Here is a 20,056-nt window from a genome sequence, read left to right as displayed (position 1 = left end):
CTTTGATCAGTTCAGGGGTCGTCTCGTAGAAACCCGGGGCTATGCGAACGGTCTTCATTACCTTGCTACCGACATCGAATTCGAAAGTGTTTGTCTCTTTAGTGATGTTGTGGAACGAATGGGGATAAATTATCTCTGACAGTGCGATTTCCATCTCGGATTCGAACTCCAGGGTGTTTGGGAGTTTAACCACGAAATTCGAGAGCGTGTTGTCTGGAAAAAAAGTCCATGGAGGCATCGCTGGGTAAAGTGAGAAGATAGAAAGAAGCCATCTCGAAAATGACAGATGCGTGCACTGTTTCCGGGTTTTTATAGCACTACCCACGAGTTGAATTTTTTCGGATACCCGCGAAATTTCACGAGGTATTGGACTATTCCTTTTACTCTCCTCTTCTTCAAAACTTTTTCTATCGGGAATTTCTCTCCCATCTTAACACCGACCATCTCTTCGGCGTAGAAGGTGCCCTTGATTTCTTCCCCCATCAGATCTTTGAGTCGATAAACGGGAATTTCCCTTCTAACGCACTCGCTCACCACGAATATCTCCTCGGTGAAATTGGACTCGTAACCCCTCTCGAAAGTGTGCTTCGATCTGCTAATGCGCACGTGATCACCCACTTTAAACTTACATTCTTGTTTCTTGGATGTATTCCCATAGAGATTGTTCCACACCTCCGACTCGTTTCCGGAGTTCACGTCGACGGGTCTCATTTAATAGATCTGTGATTGCAGCTCCACACGAGATCTTCGATCATGTCGATGTAGCGATAAGTGTTCTTGGCAGTGAAGTACTTGTACATCCAGTTTCTGAGCGACCTGTTCCACCTCTCCACCACGCTGGCTTTTATCTGTTCGTTCTCCGTAGTGAAAAACTTGACGCCTTGACGCTTTAGATAACGCTGTACTGGCGCGGCTATAAACTCTCGCCCCTTATCGCTCTGTAGCGCCACTGGTTGACGTTGTTGAAAGATGCTTTCTAAAGCTTTGACCACGTTGTCACCGGTCTTTCTTTTGAGGGGTATGACGAAACCATATTTGGAGAAGACGTCGATGCACGTTAAAAGATAGTTGTAACCGTCGTTGTGAATTGCTAGATTACGCATGTCCACCAAGTCGATTTGAAATTGACTGTTTAGACCGGCCACTATTGTTTTGTTGCGGGGAAACACTTTTTTAATCGATCTGTGTAACGTGTATGCTCTCTCACCAGCCAACTAATCTTTGATTTCTTTTTTCTTTGATGACTTGAGCACGCGCTTGAGGGCGGATACGCCACCGAAACTCGCTGGAAGACGTGGGTTTCTGTATCTCTCCTCCATTGCTTGTGTTAGACTTACGTGTACTACATTCCCTTTTTAATTGTGTTTCAGGAGCGACACCTATGCGAGACTTGCGGCAAGGAGTTTTCCCTGCGTCGAAATCTCAACCAACATAGGTTGACGCACGGCGAGCGCCAGCACAAGTGCTCGGATTGCGGGGCCGCTTTTCACCGTAATAGCCACCTCATGCGCCACCAACGCAACATGGGCCACGCCCCCCAAAGAGCGCCGCAGCTTGGAGGGGCACCGCAGCAGGGAGCATCACCTCATCTTGGAGGAGCACCGAGCCTTCACCGAGCACAACCGCAGCTAGGAGGGGCACCGCAGCCTGGGGCATCGAATCATCACCGAGTACCACCGCAGCTAGGAGGAGGGCAAGTCAGACGCGCTTTAGATATGCTGTCGAACCACGAATTGACCCGAAATGGACATGACGACCTTCCTCGACAGCGTGAGAGAGGAGTTGACGCGGCTGTTGAGGGAGGACATGACCACCCACAGGTCCCTTAAATGGAACATCGTCGCGACTGCTGTTTTTTCCAGGAAAGGAAGTGACGGCGAGGACGAGTTCTGCAGGACGGGTATCTTCGAAGTAAAATGCTCACCACTTTAACCGCCGACCAGATAGAAGAGCACCTACAAATAGCCTTCGAAAAGGTAAAGCAGGCGACAGAGGATTTTGAAGGCAGCGGAAGTGGTTGGGTACTCGAGCGCGTGCTCTTGCTCGAGCTAAACACGGCGCGGTACTAACCACTAGCGGCCGCCACCTACATTCCGCTGCCGAAGGGGGTAGCCACCAGGAAAGCCGTGATAAATATAAAAAACGATGACGAGAAATGCTTTCTCTGGTGTGTGTTGGCTGCCCTACACCCGGTGGAAATACATCCGGAAAGGGTGTTCAACTATATCCAGTATGAGAGCGAGCTCGATACCAGTGGACTTTCATACCCGGTGACTTTAAAACAAATCCCACGTTTTGAAAAATCGAATGCATTGCGCATCAACGTCTTTGGGTTGGAGGGGGGGGGGAAGTCTTTCCTCTCAGGATTAGTGAGGCAACATCACAATCAGTGATAAATCTCCTATTAATCAGCAACGAGACAACGTCACACTACTGTCTCATCAACAACATGTCTCGTTTGCTGTCATATACCACCAAGTATGAAGGAGCGTCACACTTTTGTGAATATTGCTTGCAACGCTTCTCCTCCCCGGAGCACTTGAATGCGCATGAACCGCTGTGTCAGACACACGGTCCACAACGCGTGACGTATCCCGGTGAAGGCAAGAACGTGATGCAATTCAAGAACCACCATTACCAGCTTCGTGTCCCGTAAGTCATTTACGCGGACTTCGAGGCGATCTTGGAGAAGGTGGAGGGATGCGCTCGTGATCCATCGATCTTCAGCACCACCCAGAAGAGCCTTCACCGCCCCTGTGGTTTCGCATACACAGTCGTGGGACCCGATGGTGTGTATGTGAAGGAGCCCACAGTATACAGGGGTGAAGACTGCGTGGATGTCTTTTTCCGGTGTCTGGTGGAAGAAGAGCGAGTCATCATGGGCAAGCTCGACAATCCGGTGCCTTTACAGATGACAGAAGATGATGATTATATGTTTATGAATGCAACCACTTGCATGGTGTGTGAGGAACCTCTCGGCAACAAAGTCGGGTCCGTGACCATTGCCACATCACCGGTGATTTTAGAGCTGCACTTCATCAGAAGTGCAACCTCCAGCTCAGGTTGAGACGCCACATCCCGGTGATATTCCACAACCTTCAGAATTACGACGCGCATTTCCTGATGCAAGGACTTAACCTCTACTCGGATCGCAGGATCCAGGTGATCGGGCGGAATATGGAAAAATTCATTTTCGCCTGCGATTCCTCGATTCAAACCAGTTCCTATCAGCATCTTTGGAATGTCTTGTGCAAGCGATGAACCCTGGTGATTTTAAAAACATGCTAAAATGCTTCGGTAACAAGAGTCATCTTCTTGAACGCAAGGGATGCTATCCCTACGAGTATGTTGACTCGTTCCAGAAATTCGAAGATCCGGTGCTACCCCCAAGAGAGGCCTTTTACACCTCTCTGGGGGATCAACATATTTCCAGTGAGGAGTACGCATACGCGCATACCGTTTGGAGGGAATTCCAGTTGAAAAATCTCGGTGAATATCACGATCTCTATGTAAAGACTGACGTGCTGCTTCTCGGGGATGTGTTCGAGAGCTTTCGAAAACTCTGTGAAGAAAATTACAAGATCGATCCGGTGCATACGTTCACATCCCCGGGGTTGGCTTGGAATGCCTGCTTGAGAATGACCGGTGTGCAGTTGGAATTGATCAACGATCCCGATATGCACCTCTTCTTGGAGAAAGGCATCAGGGGCGGCGTCATCTCCAAGCGGTATGCGCGAGCGAATAACCCTTTAGTTCCCGGTTACAATCCCAGTGATCCTACATCATATATTATGTATTTTGACGTGAATAATTTATATGGAAAGTGTATGATGGAGCCCCTCCCGGTGAGAGACTTCAGATGGTTGTCCCCCAGTGAACTTGAGAGCATCGACTTTTTGAGTGTGGACGACAACGGCGCCAAGGGGTACATATTGGAAGTGGACTTGGAATACCCGGTGGAACTACACGACGAGCATAACTGCTTCCCCTTGGCGGCTGAAAATATAGAAATTAAAAATGATATGCTGTCTCCATACATTAAAAAACCCGGTGATAAACCATCTAAAAAGCTCTCACCGAATCCGATGAACAAAACTTCCTATGTGATCCATTACCGGTGCCTGAAGTTATATACGTCGCTGGGGGATGCTTGGATATCTAATTCACAGGGTACGGCTCGCTTTTTTACGCTCTATCTTTATAACGTTATAAAATATTTTTAAATAAGCATGAAGTGTCGATATATCATAAACTGTGAGTGAACAAACCGTGTATGAAGTGATTTTTACTGCGTGAGTCTACAGTGAGTGGTTGCAAAACTAATCGTGATGTTATGAACAGCATGGCTGTCTACGGCGTTTGTGTACTACTTAACGACCGGACTTGGTGAAGATTTTTCTCGTACAAGCGGTGAGCAAATCCAGAAATTCAGTTCATATTCGAATTCTTCGTGTAGTTTTCTATGTAAAACAATATTTCAAGCTAATCTTGACGGAAAATTTTAGCCGTTGCGAATTTTTGAATCTTCAATGTTATGCCTATGGAGCAAACTTTGTAAAAATATTGTGTGAACAATGCTGTTGTTAAGATGCCAATTTAAATGCATATACATTCTGTAGCCTATACATAGTGCTCCACCATCAATATTTTGAAATTTGGAGTTGCGTATTAATGATTAGGGACATTTTAATTCCCATAGGTAATGGCGTCTATGCAAAATTAACATGTGAAATTTTGAAGTTTAATTTCAAAATGTTTTCATAATTCTAAAATTAATGTTATTGAATATTAGGAAGATTGATTCATATATTTTGCTCCGCCGCTTATTTTGGAATTCTATCTTTAATAGCTTAATTGATATAATTTTTTGAAATTTCAATCTGAACAGAAGAAAGGTGTAAACAAAGTACCCTTCACTAACACATTTATACAGGTACTTGGCGTAATGGTCAATCAGTTTATATTTATTTTTTGAGCTCAAAAGATGTATAGTGCCTTTTTATCATAGACCATATCCTGGTTTTTTGTTTTTGGGGCATGGTTTTCTTGCAGTGTTGCCAGATATGCATTATAAACGTTTCAATGTCCCGTTTTTGATTTTAGACCATATTCTGTGTTCTAATTTTCGGGACTCGTAGAATTTCGCCGATAGCGTTGTCAGATCATCATTATAATAGATGTTTCTGTACTATTTGTTGCGTTTGTCATAATTTTGAGTCTTATTGATTGCAACAAAGTTTTATTGCATAATAATATGAAAATAATTTTTTTAAAACCGAAATATAATGGAGATACCTGACAACAACTTACAGGGGACAAGTAAAAAAAACATTTATAATTCTGAGCTTCAGAGTGATGTTTCGGTGACAAAGGATAGAGAGGATTTTCATTGGTGCGATCTTGAAGAAAACTCAGAAGAGGGTGCTGGTGAGGAAAATTCAGAAGATAGTGCTACTGAGGGAGACTCACCAAGCTCAGAGAATACGATTAATTTCAGAAATATCAGGACACCACCATCAAGTACAAAGATAAGGAGGAGCAAAAGAATACAATTGAGACATCAGATGATGGAGGAATCAACACGACTGTGGGATACGGCACAGAAAGTAAATCAAGACCAATGTAAGAAGATGTCAAATTCAGAAGGAAGAGTGCAACACAAAGATTCTCAAGGACTTGGAAATGAGAAGAAGCTAAGAGCATCGGAGTGCCTACAAACATGTAGTCACGAAGATAATGGGAAAAACAATAATCAAAAGGACACACAAACAGAGGAAATCGAACAACTGCGGTCAACGGATGAGATAAGAAATCAAACTCAAGATCAGGGACAGGAAAAAAAATGCAAAAACTAGAGGAAGGTGTGCAGCAGAATGATCATCAGGGACCTGAAAAAAAGTCAAGAACATCAGAGTGTCTATCAATGTGCAGAAACGAAGATAATGGAAATAGTAACGACAAGGAGGACACATCAACGAAGGAATCAGGACGACTGTGGGCAACGGTAGAGAAAAGAGACCAGGATCAAGAACATGAAAAGATGGAAAACTCAAAAGAAGGGGTGCAGCAAAATGATATCCAAGGACTTGGAAAAGAGCCAAGAGCATTGGATTTTTTACAAACACGTGGACATGAAAGCAGGGAAAAGAACAAAAAGAAGAAAAAGAAAAGAGTATTAGAAGATAACAAAGGGAATAATAAAAATTCTAAACAGGGTGATCTAGAGTTACCATCAACACAACAAATAGGAAATAAAAAAAATAATTTACAAACAGAAATACATGAAAACGACTTTAATTTTCAAACAGAGGTTAGCAATGACAGCCAGACAGAAATAGGCAGCCTAGACGAAGAGGTGGTATTCAGCGAAGAGGAAGAAGTACAGACTAAGAAACAAAACGTTAACATCACGCATCTATTAAGAAAAGTCAAAAACATAGTGAACTACAATACCACAAATAATAATAGAGGATCAATCAGATACAACTTACCCAAAAGCCAAAGAAAAAGAGCTAATAGAATCCTACTAAACATTATAGAATGGATAGAAAACAACACGGATGAAAATGGAGTTTTTTGCGTGGGAAAGAAAGAATCAGATGAATTTAGGAAGGAACAAACACATACTCAGGTAGAGGAGAGAAATGAGATTAGACAAGATACCAGCGATACGGAGGATTATCTTTCTCTCTCAGAAAATTCCTACGAGTATGTGAACTATGTAAAGACTGTTGAAGAACTGGAAGAACAACTGGAAAAGGACAGGGAAAGAGATGAATTTCAAGAAGTCAGGAATAAAAATAAGAAGGTCAAGGAGAATAAAGTTAAAGCACCGGAAAGAATTTCGAAAAATGATCATATAAAAGAGAAGGGAATCACAATTAATAAAGACAAGCACAGCACGGAAACAAAGGATAAGGAGAAGTTGAATAACAGGCATTGCTTAATGTTATATCCCAACATCAAGGATAGAACACAAACATTCCAAGAAAAGAAGCAACATTTAACCAAACAACTGATAGGAAATATGGTTGTTGAAACAAGGGAAATGAAAAATGGAATGGTGATATATTGTAAAAATGATCAGCAGAGACACGAGCTCCGCATAAAAGTACTAACGGACAATTTCTGGAGAAATACGGTCTACGCATGGATCCCCAGGAATCAAAATAACAGGAATAAGGACAGGCCAAGGTATGGAGGAAAAGGTTTCCAACAACAGCGCTATAGAAGGAATGACAATAGCGATGACTGGAGAAGACAGGAACAAAGAGGAAACTGGAATTACAGGGAAAGAGGACAGCAGCATAACACCAAGGCTCTCTCAAGAAAGTCATATCAACAACAAGTACAGCGAGATATATATAATTACCGCAACTACAACAACACTCACGGGATAATATATCAAGATAGAATGAGGTGGCCGAATAGCAGGGTCAGTTACCCAAGACGTCAGACATGGGAAAGACGTAATAAAGTCTATGAAGGACAAACACGTGGATATGGTCAAAGAAAGATATGGCAAAATAGATCAAATGTTGAACGGAGTAGAATGAATAACATTAGGTATATATCAGTCAGCAACAACACACGGAGAGCGGAATGGATGCAGCAAGGAAGGAAAAATGATTTTGAAGAAGATAAGGAACAAACGAATCAGATCCAAGGTGCAGAAGAGCATTTTCCAGTACAAGAGGAGAGAGAGCACAGCAGGAACAACTCTGCACCATACAGAGCGGTTACCGAAAAAGAGGACAGAGGAATAATTGTTACAAGGATCTTTCGAAACACAGCGCGACAAAATTAAGAGAGATTACTTAGGACAATTGTAATCCAACACTAAAGACAACACAGCGAGCTTCAATTAAATAAAATAATTTAAATATCGATACAATGGGGATAATAAAATTTGCGCAGATAAATCTCCATAACTCTTACGATGCTACAATACAGCTCAGTTCAGACGCAATAAACGAAAAAATAGATGTAATTGGAATCAGTGAACCATATCATTTACGAGGAGAAGTCTGCGGATTTCCACGAAATAGTAGACTAATAAATGCTTCACAAGAGCATCAATATGGATAACAAATTCACAAATGAAAGTAATGGAATTGTATAAAACTAGAAATGCAACAGCCGCACTGATTACAATTAATAATGACCAGATTATATTCGTTTCGGCCTACTGCTCCCCAACAGAAGACTTGGAAGAACATACACAAGAATTACAAAAAATTTTAGATGGAAACAAGGATAAATTTACTGTAATAACTGGGGACTTCAATGCAAAAAATAGAATATGGGGGCCAAGACCATCTTGTGCAAGAGGAAGGAAATTAATGGAATTCATAAATAGGAATGACATTATTTGTGCCAACAATCCCCATGACATTGCTACATTTTCTTCAACAAGAGGAGAATCTTGGATCGATTTGACACTTGTCAAAGGACAACACGAACTCATTCAAAACTGGAGAGTCAGCGATAGGTGTACGCTCAGTGACCATAGACTACTACTTTTTGAATACCAACAACAGACTCCAAAAAGAGTTTTAACGAAGTACTTCAGTCAAAAGAATATTAATAATCAAGTCTTCATGCAAAAAATCGAACATATGTGGGAGCAACATATAGGAGTGGGAGATGATGCTGATCTTGAACAATACGTACAAAACATGCATACAGCAATTATTAAAACATGGCAATCATCTACAATAAAAAGAATAAACAAGAATAAACAAACTCCATGGTGGAGCAGCAATTTGCAAATACAAAGAAGTAAAGTACGAGCACTGTGTAGAAGATATCAAAAGATTAAAAACGTGGAAGAAAGAAGCCGACTTCTGCTTCTCTATAAAACAGAATACAACAAATACAAGAAACTGATCAAAGAAACTAAAAATAATTCGTTTAAAAAATACATCGGAAATATAACCAAAAATAACCTGTATTCTCAAGGATATGGAATACTGATGAACAAGAAACCGCTACCTAGGATATATAAGAAGGCGGTGCTACCTACGGGAAGAACAGTTGACAGCATAGAGGATCTTATTGACGAGCTGAATTCCCATTACTTCATAAACCAAACGGAAGATGAGACTGAAAATCCTCAGACAGATTCTGTACAAGACTCTGAACAGTATAAACCCATCGGAGTGCAAGAAATCGATATAATCTTCAACGATATAGGAAAAGACACAGCACCAGGTCCAGATGGCATTACGAAATCAATATGGAAATTATTATACAGAAAAAAACCTAATCTCATTATTTCATTATTTAACAATATCGTACAGAAAGGAATATTCCCACAACTATGGAAAGAAGGAAAAGCTGTATATATCCCAAAGATAAACACAGGCCAGGAAAAAGTTTTTAATTTTAGGCCTATTTGCCTTTTAACAGATATCGGCAAGATATTTGAGAAATGTATAGGTAACCGGTTAGAATTTTATATACAAAAGAACGGAATATTTCAGCAGAATCAGTATGGGTTCCGAAAAGGAAAAGGAGCTATTGACGCCCTCCAAAATGTCAAAGATGTAGTCAAAAGCAACTTCAGGCGAGATCGAATCGTTTGTCTAATATCACTTGATATAATTAATGCATTTAATGCATTGAAAATAACTCCTCTTAAACACATTATATCAAGGATTGACATTCCGGCATATATCAAAAGAATTCTCTACAGTTATTTGACGGACAGATCTATCGTTAATGATAATGGGAAAATACATAAATACAACACTGGAGTGCCTCAGGGGTCGGTCCTAGGGCCGACATTATGGAATTTGGCTATCAACGAACTTTTAAAAATCAACCCGGGAAAAGATGTCAACATACAGGCCTTTGCCGATGATATTTTGATAATGGTCTCTGCGGCAGTACCCAAACACTTTACAAAAAAGACAAGACATATACTCATGAAAACTCAAGAATGGGCTGACATCTTTGGACTAAAATTCAACAAAGAAAAGTGCGTGTTTTCGATTTGTAAAGAAAAGGGGAAAATTAAAAGCGTCCCATCAATCAGATTGGCTAATTTTCCCATTGTATACAAAACTAGCTTTAAATACATGGGAGTAATACTGAACCGGAATTTCACATGGAGTGATCATCTGCACTATATCAAAGAAAAAACATCTACATCACATCACGAATTGAAAAGAAACTCGAGGGCAACATGGGGTACGAAGCCGGAAGTTTTAAAGAAGATTTATTTGGAGGCCATAGAAAAGAAAATAATATATGGTTACGAAGTATGGTTTGAAGACAAATCAACACATAATAACAAACTTCTTCAAATACAAAGGCAATTCTTGTTAGATATAACGAAATGCTATTCGACGGTTTCGTACGAGGCGTTGTTCACACTATAAAGCAGGTATACCTCCAATCAACCTTACTCTGAAAAATCGAATAAGATGGTATAATATCAGTAAACTGAAAGAGTCTACACAATTTGAAGAACAAATTATAATGCACTCTCAAATACAAGAGTCAGACTGCTCTAATATTCCACCATGGAATAGAATCAAGATTGAATGGGACGAAAATGCTAAGGACAATAACACACATTCTTTTTATACAGATGGCTCTAAAATGTTAAGCAGAGTGGGCTGTGCGTACACGTACTATCATGAAAACAAAAGAACATTGGAAAAAATGTACAGATTGTCAGACAATAGTACCGTCTTTTTGGCAGAATTATTGGCAATATATAATGTGGCAAAACATATCCTTGGAAATAAAATATATGAGGCCCACATATATACAGATTCAAAATCAACTTTATGTGCAATCGGCAATCCAAATTACAAAAACAACAGAGTGAAAAAAAAAAAAAAAAAAAAAAATTTAATACAAAACTACATTGGGTTAAAGCACACCACGAAAACATTAAAAATGACTATACTGATACAAAAGCAAAACAAGCCACGCAAAAGGATGAAGTAGACATCAACAACAAATATACAAAATCATATATTCGACAAGTTATCAAGAAAGACATCCTCAAAGAGTGGCAAGAATATTGGGATGATAGCAACAAAGGAAGGGTCACGTATGCTATCTTCCCTAAGATTAGCACCACAAGAATTCAAGGAGACTTTTATATAAATCAATTACTCACGCAACATGGTGCCACAGGAATTGCTCAAGCTAGGTTTCATGGAAAGTCCCCGATGTGCATTTTCTGCAACAAAGATAGTGGCACCACCCAACATCTTATATATCAATGCGAATATTGGGAAAGCGAGAGAAAGAAGATAAACTTCACAAGCACTAACATTCCAATTACGGCATTGATTAAAAACCAAAAAACAAGAGCCCTTCTTTCTGGTATAATGGACTTGGCAGTGCAAAGGTACTTAGGAACAGAGTGAAATGTTCCCGAGAGAAACAAATAGATTGAAAAGTGGTAATCGGGAGCACCAAATTCCTGCTCGCGGGTTGTTAATGGTGTTGCCCGACTTTTGTAAGGTGAATTGTTAACCTCGGACCAATGGTGCTCCGGTGATATAGAATGTATATAATTTTAACATGTAGATTGAAAAGTGGTAATCGGGAGCACCAAATTCCTGCTCGCGGATTGTTAATGGTGTTGCCCGAGTTTTGTAAGGTAACCTCGGACCAATGGTGCTCCGGGGATATAGAATGTATATAATTTTAACATGTGGATTGAAAAGTGGTAATCGGGAACACCAAATTCCTGCTCGCGGGTTGTTAATGGTGTTGCCCGAGTTTTGTAAGGTAACCTCGGACCAATGGTGCTCCGGGGATATAGAATGTATATAATTTTAACATGTGGATTGAAAAGTGGTAATCGGGAACACCAAATTCCTGCTCGCGGGTTGTTAATGGTGTTGCCCGACTTTTGTAAGGTGAATTGTTAACCTCGGACCAATGGTGCTCCGGTGATATAGAATGTATATATTTTTAACATGTATTATTATTATTATTATTTTTTTTTTTTTTTTTGATTGAGAAAATAAATGCTCCCTTCGGGGAACCCCCGTATGGCGAATCACATTCGCCGGGTCGGGGTAAGTAACTCATACGTCGCTGGGAATGAAGCTGACGGGTGTTCGGCGTGCAATCGAGTTCACACAGGAGCCCTGGATACGCCCGTACATAGCGTTCAATACGGAAAAGAGGAAGCAAGCCCGGTGCGACTTCGAGAAGGACTTCTATAAGCTGCTCAACAACGCCGTGTACGGGAAATCACTAGAAAATCTGAGGAAGCACGTCGACATCCGTCTCGTGAACAACCAGAAGAGCTTGAAGAAGCTGATATCATCCCCGGCATTCGAATGCTTCAGGATAATCACCGGTGAGTTAGCCGTCATCAAGATGTTGAAAACGAAAATCCATCTGGACAGGCCAATATATACCGGTGTCACAATTTTGGACCTGTCCAAACACTTGATGGCGGACTTTCATTACAATTTCATGAAGAAAAAAATACGGACCCGGTGTGGAAGTTTTGTTCACAGATACAGATTCATTCCTATACGAGATTAAAACCAGTGATATTTATAGTGATATGCGGGAGGAGCTCCACAGATTCGACACGTCAAATTACCCCGGTGATCATCCTCTGTTTAGCCTGCAGAATAAAAAAGTGGTGGGCGTCATGAAGGATGAGAACGGCGGTGAACCCGTTGGGGAATTCGTCGGTTTGTGTTCGAAAATGTATAGCATGGTCACAGCAGTCGCGGAGAAAAAGACCGCTAAAGGGGTCGTTCGTGCGGTTGTTAAAAAACAACTAAAACATCAAGATTATCTGGCTTGCCTCCGTAACCACTCCTCCATCAAAAATACTATGATAAAAATATCCTCCGTGAATCACAAACTGCAAACGGTCGCCCTGCGAAAAACATCGCTGTGCCCCCGTGACGATAAAAGATATATTCTCGTTGATGGTGTAAAAACATATGCGTATGGTCATTACGCAACCGCATAGAGATGGTGCTGTAAATATTTTTTCATGTAAATATTTTTCATTCAATTATTTTTTTTCTTACGTGTAGTGGCCGCTGTGGCGGTCGAGTGGTTATAGTGACGGACTCGCGATGCGAGGATCCGGGTTCGAACCCCACAGTGGTGGTCGGCTGAAGTTGGTTTTCTGTGGTTCCCAACTTCGAGGCGCAAATGCGAGCCGATCTCCCCGTTAAAAAGTCTCGCCACAGAGAGCAACAGCCCTACAACCATAAATCATAACACTTCACTCATAGTTAGAAAAACTAGTGGCAGATGGCAGCACTACACATAACAAGCATTACAGAGAAACAACAAAACTTCACGTCAGGTTTCACTACACGTACACGCACATTCCCGCATGTACCGATTCGTTGGGGGGTTCCGGGGGAGGGGTCTGGTGTAGTAGTAGTAGGTAGGGTCTCCAAAAAATGGCTCGGGGATCCATGATATTCTTAAGTCAGCCACCTCGTTGGGCAATTTGCCTGTTGTGGCGTTGTATTTGTATTTATTTGTATATACACTGCTGGCCACCCAAATTGCAACACCAAGAAAGACAAGAGATATCGCAACAATATTTATTTTGTAGATAACATGTTGACCAAGCATCAAATGATTAAATTTGTGGACTTCTGTGAAGTGTAGTTCCTGCCAAAATCAGTAGCCAGAGTAGCCGCCATTGTTGGAGATCACCGCTGCCACACGCCTCGGCATTGATTCAAAGAGACTTTGGATGTGTTCTTGGGGTACAGCAGACCAAGCAGCTTCCACGCGTTGCCAAAGTTGATCTGGTGTGGCAGCTGGGGATGCAATCTGGGTCAATCGTTGAGCAACCATGGACCACATGTTTTCTATCGGCGAAAGATCCGGAGAGCGAGCTGGCCAGGGAAGCAATTCAATCTGGCGATTGACGAAGAACCTTTGGACAATGCGTGCCACGTGTGGTCGCGCATTATCCTGTTGAAATATGGCTGTGGGCAAGCCCTGAAGGTAAGGAAGGACAACTGGCTCCAACACCTCGGAGATGCAGCGCTGGCTTTTTAAAGTACCGGCAATGCGTACTAGAGGAGTGCGAGAGTGATATCCAATATCGCCCCATACCATAATACCCGGTGCAGGACCAGTGTGGTGGTGCATAACGCAGCTGTTCAGCATCCTCTCTCCACGGTGTCTCCAGACTCGAATCCGACCATCGTGGTGTTGCAGACAGAAGCGTGACTCGTCAGTAAAGACAATTTCATTCCATTGTGCCGTCCACATCCTTCTTTCATCGCACCATTGGCGGCGGAGACGTCTGTGGTTCTGCGTCAAGGGTAGACGAAGCAATGGACGTCTTGCGGACAGACCACTCTGCTGTAAACGGCGTCGAATGGTACGCGCAGACACTGGATGATGCGGTACAGACTGAATGTGCTGTGCTGTGGTTCGTGATGTGGCTGAGCGATCCGTCACTGCCATACGCACAATACGCCTGTCATCACGTGAAGTGGTGCACTGAGGTGGATGCGATCGAACACGTCGTACCCTCCTGCATACAACGATCACATATCCGCATTACAGTTGTTTGGTTTCGTCCAACACGACTCCCCGATTTCCCTGAAAGATAATCCACAATCTCGGTAGGCCACTATCCTTCCTCTGTCGAACTCGGATACTTGATCAAAAGATGATCGCTGTTTTCTACGAGGCATAATTGATCGTTTTTTTGAAAAAAACCACAAGAAAAACACAATTGCCGTACTTCAAATCTCCAAGCCTTAAATAGCGCTTTGAAGTGGCGCCACAGGCGCGCGTGATGTGCGTCTGCGCTGAAATTCTAATCATTTGCATATCTCACCTCCGCTAATGCATGTTGTAAATTTCATATTATTTGCATGCTTCCTTCAGGGTGTTGCATTTACGGTGGCCAGCAGTGTATATGGTATCAGCTATTCTGTCGTCGGCATGCTCCAGTTTGAAGGGAACGCAGAGACGTAAAACGCTGTAGCGAGGCGTATTGCGCTGTGTAGCAAAACAGTCGTACTGCTTTTCTTATCGGTGAGTGGCAATACCTTCTAGAGAGAAGGCCTTCGCCCGAGATATTTTCGATGCTGTGACGTCACCACACTCCGGCTTAAACGAGAAAGAGAATTTCTTCTTCTCGGCATTCTCCCCCGATCCACGCTCTGCTTCTCCCAAGAAATCGCCATTAACGAAGGCACGTGGTCGTCGATTAGATATTTTTTTATAGAAATATGTCTGACCCAAAAGTATCTGTATTTTATTTTCCGAAATGTGAAGATCTGAAGAAGAAGTGGTTGAATTCCATCCAAAGAAAGGACTTCGTACCGAATGATCGCAGTAGTGTAAGTGCTCATTTCGTAAACATTATATTGTTTTATTCTTTAAGAAAAATTAAAGAAAAAAACAACGGAATGCAAAAAAATCAACTCCGATATTAAGAAGAGATGGGACAAATAGTGATTCGGCGGAATAACCGAGTACCAAATATTCAGATAATGTTTTGGCCAGATAGCAAATATTTCGTGGCCGAATATTAATTTCCTTAAAATTCATCACAATTGTAAATGAAATTAGTGTTTTTAATTAAGAAATGAAATTATTGGTAATTTTAAATATTGAATTTTAAGTATGGAATTTTTTTATTTCAATAGATATTGTAAAACTGGTAATTGGGAGATATTGCCATGATACTGACAAAATTTGACAATGATACGTCATAGTACATTAATATTACCAAATGATTTTTGTTTTTAATTAATTACAATTTCATATCCAATCAAGGAAATGTAAATCATTATTTACTCCTAACTAGTAATGCACCATATAATTTATGAACTAGTATTTAACTAGTTATAATAATAGTATATTATATATAATTTAGCAGCAGATTATTTGTCCCATCTCTTATGGAGAACAAGTAATGGTCAGAGACTAAATTAATTTCATGTTATTACCAATAGCCATCAGTCTGATTATGCTTATTTTATGTCTAGGTATGTGAACTGCATTTTCTGGCCATGGATTTGTTAACAGAATCTTCAGCTTTTGACAGAAACAGTGGTAATACTTTAACAGCTCCGTTGATAATTAAGAGAAGAAAGAACGCTGTGCCGTGACTCTTCGAAGGATATCCATCAACTTCTATGACACTTCCTATTAAACGAAGGTTATCTCCAAACTACAAAAAACACTGAAAGAATGAACGCTTAAAAACGGCCCTTGAGGAAAGTGTGACTGATGCAGCAACATTTTCTCAGCAGAGACAAATCAGCAGTATGGAAGATCTACAGTGATGTGTTGAAACATTTGGTCTTGACAATTTTTATGAAGTGTCGAATCAGTGAAAAATTTTGTGTTTATCATTTGGATATACAACCATACCCACAGATTTCGCATTCAGTGGTTGTAAGTAATCTTAATGTTTCTGTTTATCTAAAAAGTATTGCATTGAAAAGAATTACAAAATTTACCCTCCCATATAAGTTCACAAATTTCAATGACTTAATTGATATATTAGACACACTTAAAAGTATGAATCCTATGTGTGAGGAAAAAATTCCTCTAAAATAGATTTCTTCAATGATGCTCTGTCTTCTTTGAAGACTGGTGAAAATGAATTACTGATAAATTTTATAGAGGAACAAATTAAGATTAGTCGTTGTGCAAAAAACAACTTTAAATACTCTAATGACATCATATATTTGCTACTCTGTTACATTCAATTTCGCCACAAGTGTACAAATTTATACGATCTAGCAATAAAATAATACTGCCTCATCCATCAACTTTGAGGAAAATTAGTCAGCGACTACCAGTTTCACCAACCGAGGAGGTGAGTCAAAATTTCTTGATGTACATAAAAGTCAGAGCAAAATATATTTCTGATGCAGATAAAGTTATTTTTCTTGTTGACGAAATTTACATAAAACCTTATTTTGATTATAAGGGAGGTTCTGTTGTTGGCATGGCCTTCAACACAGAAGAAGCTGCGAAGAGTGCTTTTGTGTTTATAGTTTCCAGCCTAATGTCCCCTTTTAAAGAAGTTGTGCATATTTTACCTGTGTTCAAGATAAATCACGTATTGTTACGTAATGTTATCTTAAGTTATTTTAGGTTTAGAAAATATTGGTTTCACAGTTATTGGTGTTGTCACTGATAACAATGCTATCAATAGAAAAGCAATGAGCTTGTTCACAAAGCCACATAAGAATTTATATATGTATCCCCAGCCTCGGTGTCCATCGAGACCACTATTTTTTGTTATAGTGTGTATTTGTTAAAAAATATCAGAAATAACTGGTTGAATCAAAGAAATGATGGCAAGTGCTATTTTTACCTGAACTTTGATGTTTCAGTTGACAATTTTTGTACAGCATCTTTTGCATCAGTGAAACAACTGTATGACAGACTCTGCAAATGTTGTCTCATATGCAAGAGGGCTAACATGAAAATCTCAGACCTTTTAATTTAGAGAGACAAACATCAAACTTGTACTCAGTCTTCAATTAGTTTGTTTGCGAGGCTTTAAATATATTGGGCCCAGACAGAAATATCCCTCATTTTACTGATACTGCTGAATTTATCAAAGTAATCACAGTAATCAGATAATCATAGTAATAATCATATCATATATAGTAATAAATGATATATAATAATCAGAGTAAGCATAGAGAAGTTCTTGTAAACACAGCTTTTACCACCTTGGAAGAGTTTGAAATTTTAGGAAATGTATATGAATGTTGTAGTTGTCACAGGGAAGCTGATATTGCTCAAAAATTTTTTATGGATTTCATCTAATATTTTACTCAAAAATCTGTGTATGAATAAAAATGATTTGGTGACAAAGAAAAAAGGGAAAATTAGGAATGAAAAATGTGCAAAGAGGAAACTTGATTGTTTTGATCAAGTTCGGTAAATGTATAAGTAATGGGCCACTTAACATTTAATTAATTAGCTCCGAAACTTGAAATAATATTTACTCAATTACTTTTCAATATCAGTCAAACATTTATCCATCATTATCAGCTCAAAATTTCAAATTCACCTTTAAATTCATTTTTTATTTTTAAATCTTTGAAATAAGTGTCTCATTACTGGTACATTTTACACCTCCCTTTTTTTTTTAAAAAAAAGTTATACATAAATGATGGTGGTTATGATTTTAGTCGTTCACAGAAAATTGCCATCAAGTTCTGAATATATATATATTGCTCACATGCTTTCATGAAAAAACTTAGATACTCTTTCCACTCTGAGCATTTAAGTACTGAAAAAGAAATGTGTTTATGTGTGATGGTTATGTGTTATGTGTGAAGATGGAAGTTTCATAATCATACGAAATTTGGTTAAAGGGGTTTGTCGTGTCAACTCCTGTAGTTGTTAGTTATGTTCTATATAATGACGTTGTGACTGAGAAACTGAAAAATGATGTTGAATTCATGTTTAATGCAAATGTTCAATTAAAGATTGTTTTTCAATTCTAGCAAGTTTTATTTCTTGTGTAATTCCATGTGTGTAGTGAAAAACATTGGATAGAATTTTTTCTCCCCAGCCTAAATAAAATATGAACCTGATGATATTTATAATCTTGAACATAGATCACACTTTGCTTCATAACAAACCTCAAAATTAATCTACGTATTCTTGGTTTGTTTTTTTTCTGGCTTATTTCTAAAGAATCTTCGAATAAAAATGAATGTTTAAGAGAAGTTATAAATAATAAAACAATTTTATGCAAAGAAGAAACTGGTGACATATATTGAAGAAAAAAACTATTTTTGAAATGGATTTTTACTACTTGAATGTTATGAATTTGTGTACGAATGAGAATCATACAATCTATATCTAATCCATAGTTTTCATTGAAATTTTCTGGAAGGAGCAAAGCATATTTGTTCATTCGTTCTTTTTTCTTCCTTTCAATAAAATACACATTACGTGAAAAGTTTGTATATACTGTATATATTTTTTAAATGACAAAATATATAGTGAATATTGCATATGTCTATCTTAATGAAAAATAAAGGATATTTTACATATACTTGAATTTTGGTATTCAATGGATATTTTTTTGGTTAAAATCAACAGAAATGAAATTCCGAAAAATTCTCTTGGGGAAATTTTGATGTCAAATGGTAATTCAAATATTGTCAAGTTTTCGTAAAAACTCTGGCTCTAATTGATACTTGAAAATAATGTTGAATTATAAGTATAAACTCGTCCATTCGAGTGCTAAATTCTTAGGTAATTCAACCTTTTTTTTATAAGAAAAAAATATCTATTACAGCGGGGTGGGTCAAAAAAAAAATATATATAACGGCGCTACAGTGTGTGGTGCTGCTGGAAAACGATCTTACAGGGAAGACGATTCTAGGACGGAATTCGATGACGTCACGAATCTCGGGGTCAGGCCTTCTGCTCTAGAAGGTATTGTGAGTGGACGGCGGTTCACGTTGAGCGCGGCACAGAAAACCTGCTCCTAGGGGAAAACCCGGCTTCAAGAAGCAGTCGGCCAATCACGCCCGATGTAATGTGTTGACTGTGAGCGCTCTGTAAAAAAAAAATGGTCATACTGCTTTTACTTTTTTTGTGAATGAACGGCGTGTCGCGATGGGCGGTTCACGTTGTATGCGGCGCATAAAACCTGCTCCTTTAGGAAAACAGGGCTCAAAGGTAGATCTCGTTGAAAAAAATCTAATGATACTCCGCTGATGGCTAATCACGCCCGACATAATATAACGCTGGCGTGGGACGTGTTATGCTGTGTGGGGGGAAAACAGTCATAACCTTCACACATCATTACTGAAAAAACAGGAATGACCGAAAAATACAGTCAAACCTCGTTATTGAGTCACTCTTGGGAGAGCAAAAATATGACTTAGTAAGCGGAGTGACTCGTTAAACGGAGTAAGCTATAGCTGTGCCAATTCCTGCCTGAGGACAATTGGGACTTCCAAAAAAGTGACCCGGTAAGCGGAGTGACGTGCTAACCGGGTGACGCACTAACGAGGTTTGACTGTATATCCATACAAAAATAAAAACATGCAATAAATTAAATGCAACTAACCAC

At 39.6% G+C, this 20,056-nt stretch overlaps 1 protein-coding gene across 1 annotated transcript; it reads right to left on the bottom strand.

Moving 5' to 3' along the window:
* Positions 1 to 309: 309 nt before the first annotated feature.
* On the bottom strand, positions 310 to 711 carry LOC149070739 (uncharacterized). Its single transcript, XM_089248803.1, has one exon. It carries the CDS (start codon positions 709 to 711, stop codon positions 310 to 312), a length of 402 nt encoding a protein of 133 aa, XP_089104929.1.
* Positions 712 to 20,056: the final 19,345 nt, after the last annotated feature.

This window comes from Pholcus phalangioides, unplaced genomic scaffold (genome assembly GCF_987345545.1).
Source record: "Pholcus phalangioides strain wild (caught in Gottingen) unplaced genomic scaffold, Ppha-v1.0 ptg000020l_1, whole genome shotgun sequence".
Classification (NCBI taxonomy): Eukaryota; Metazoa; Arthropoda; class Arachnida; order Araneae; family Pholcidae; genus Pholcus; species Pholcus phalangioides.
Note: the sequence above shows the minus strand (reverse complement) of the source record. Positions and strands in the feature narration are given on the sequence as shown.

Coding starts and splice junctions, on each gene's coding strand:
- LOC149070739 (XM_089248803.1), bottom strand. CDS start 711: ATGAGACCCGTCGACGTGAACTCCGGAAACGAGTCGGAGGTGTGGAAC.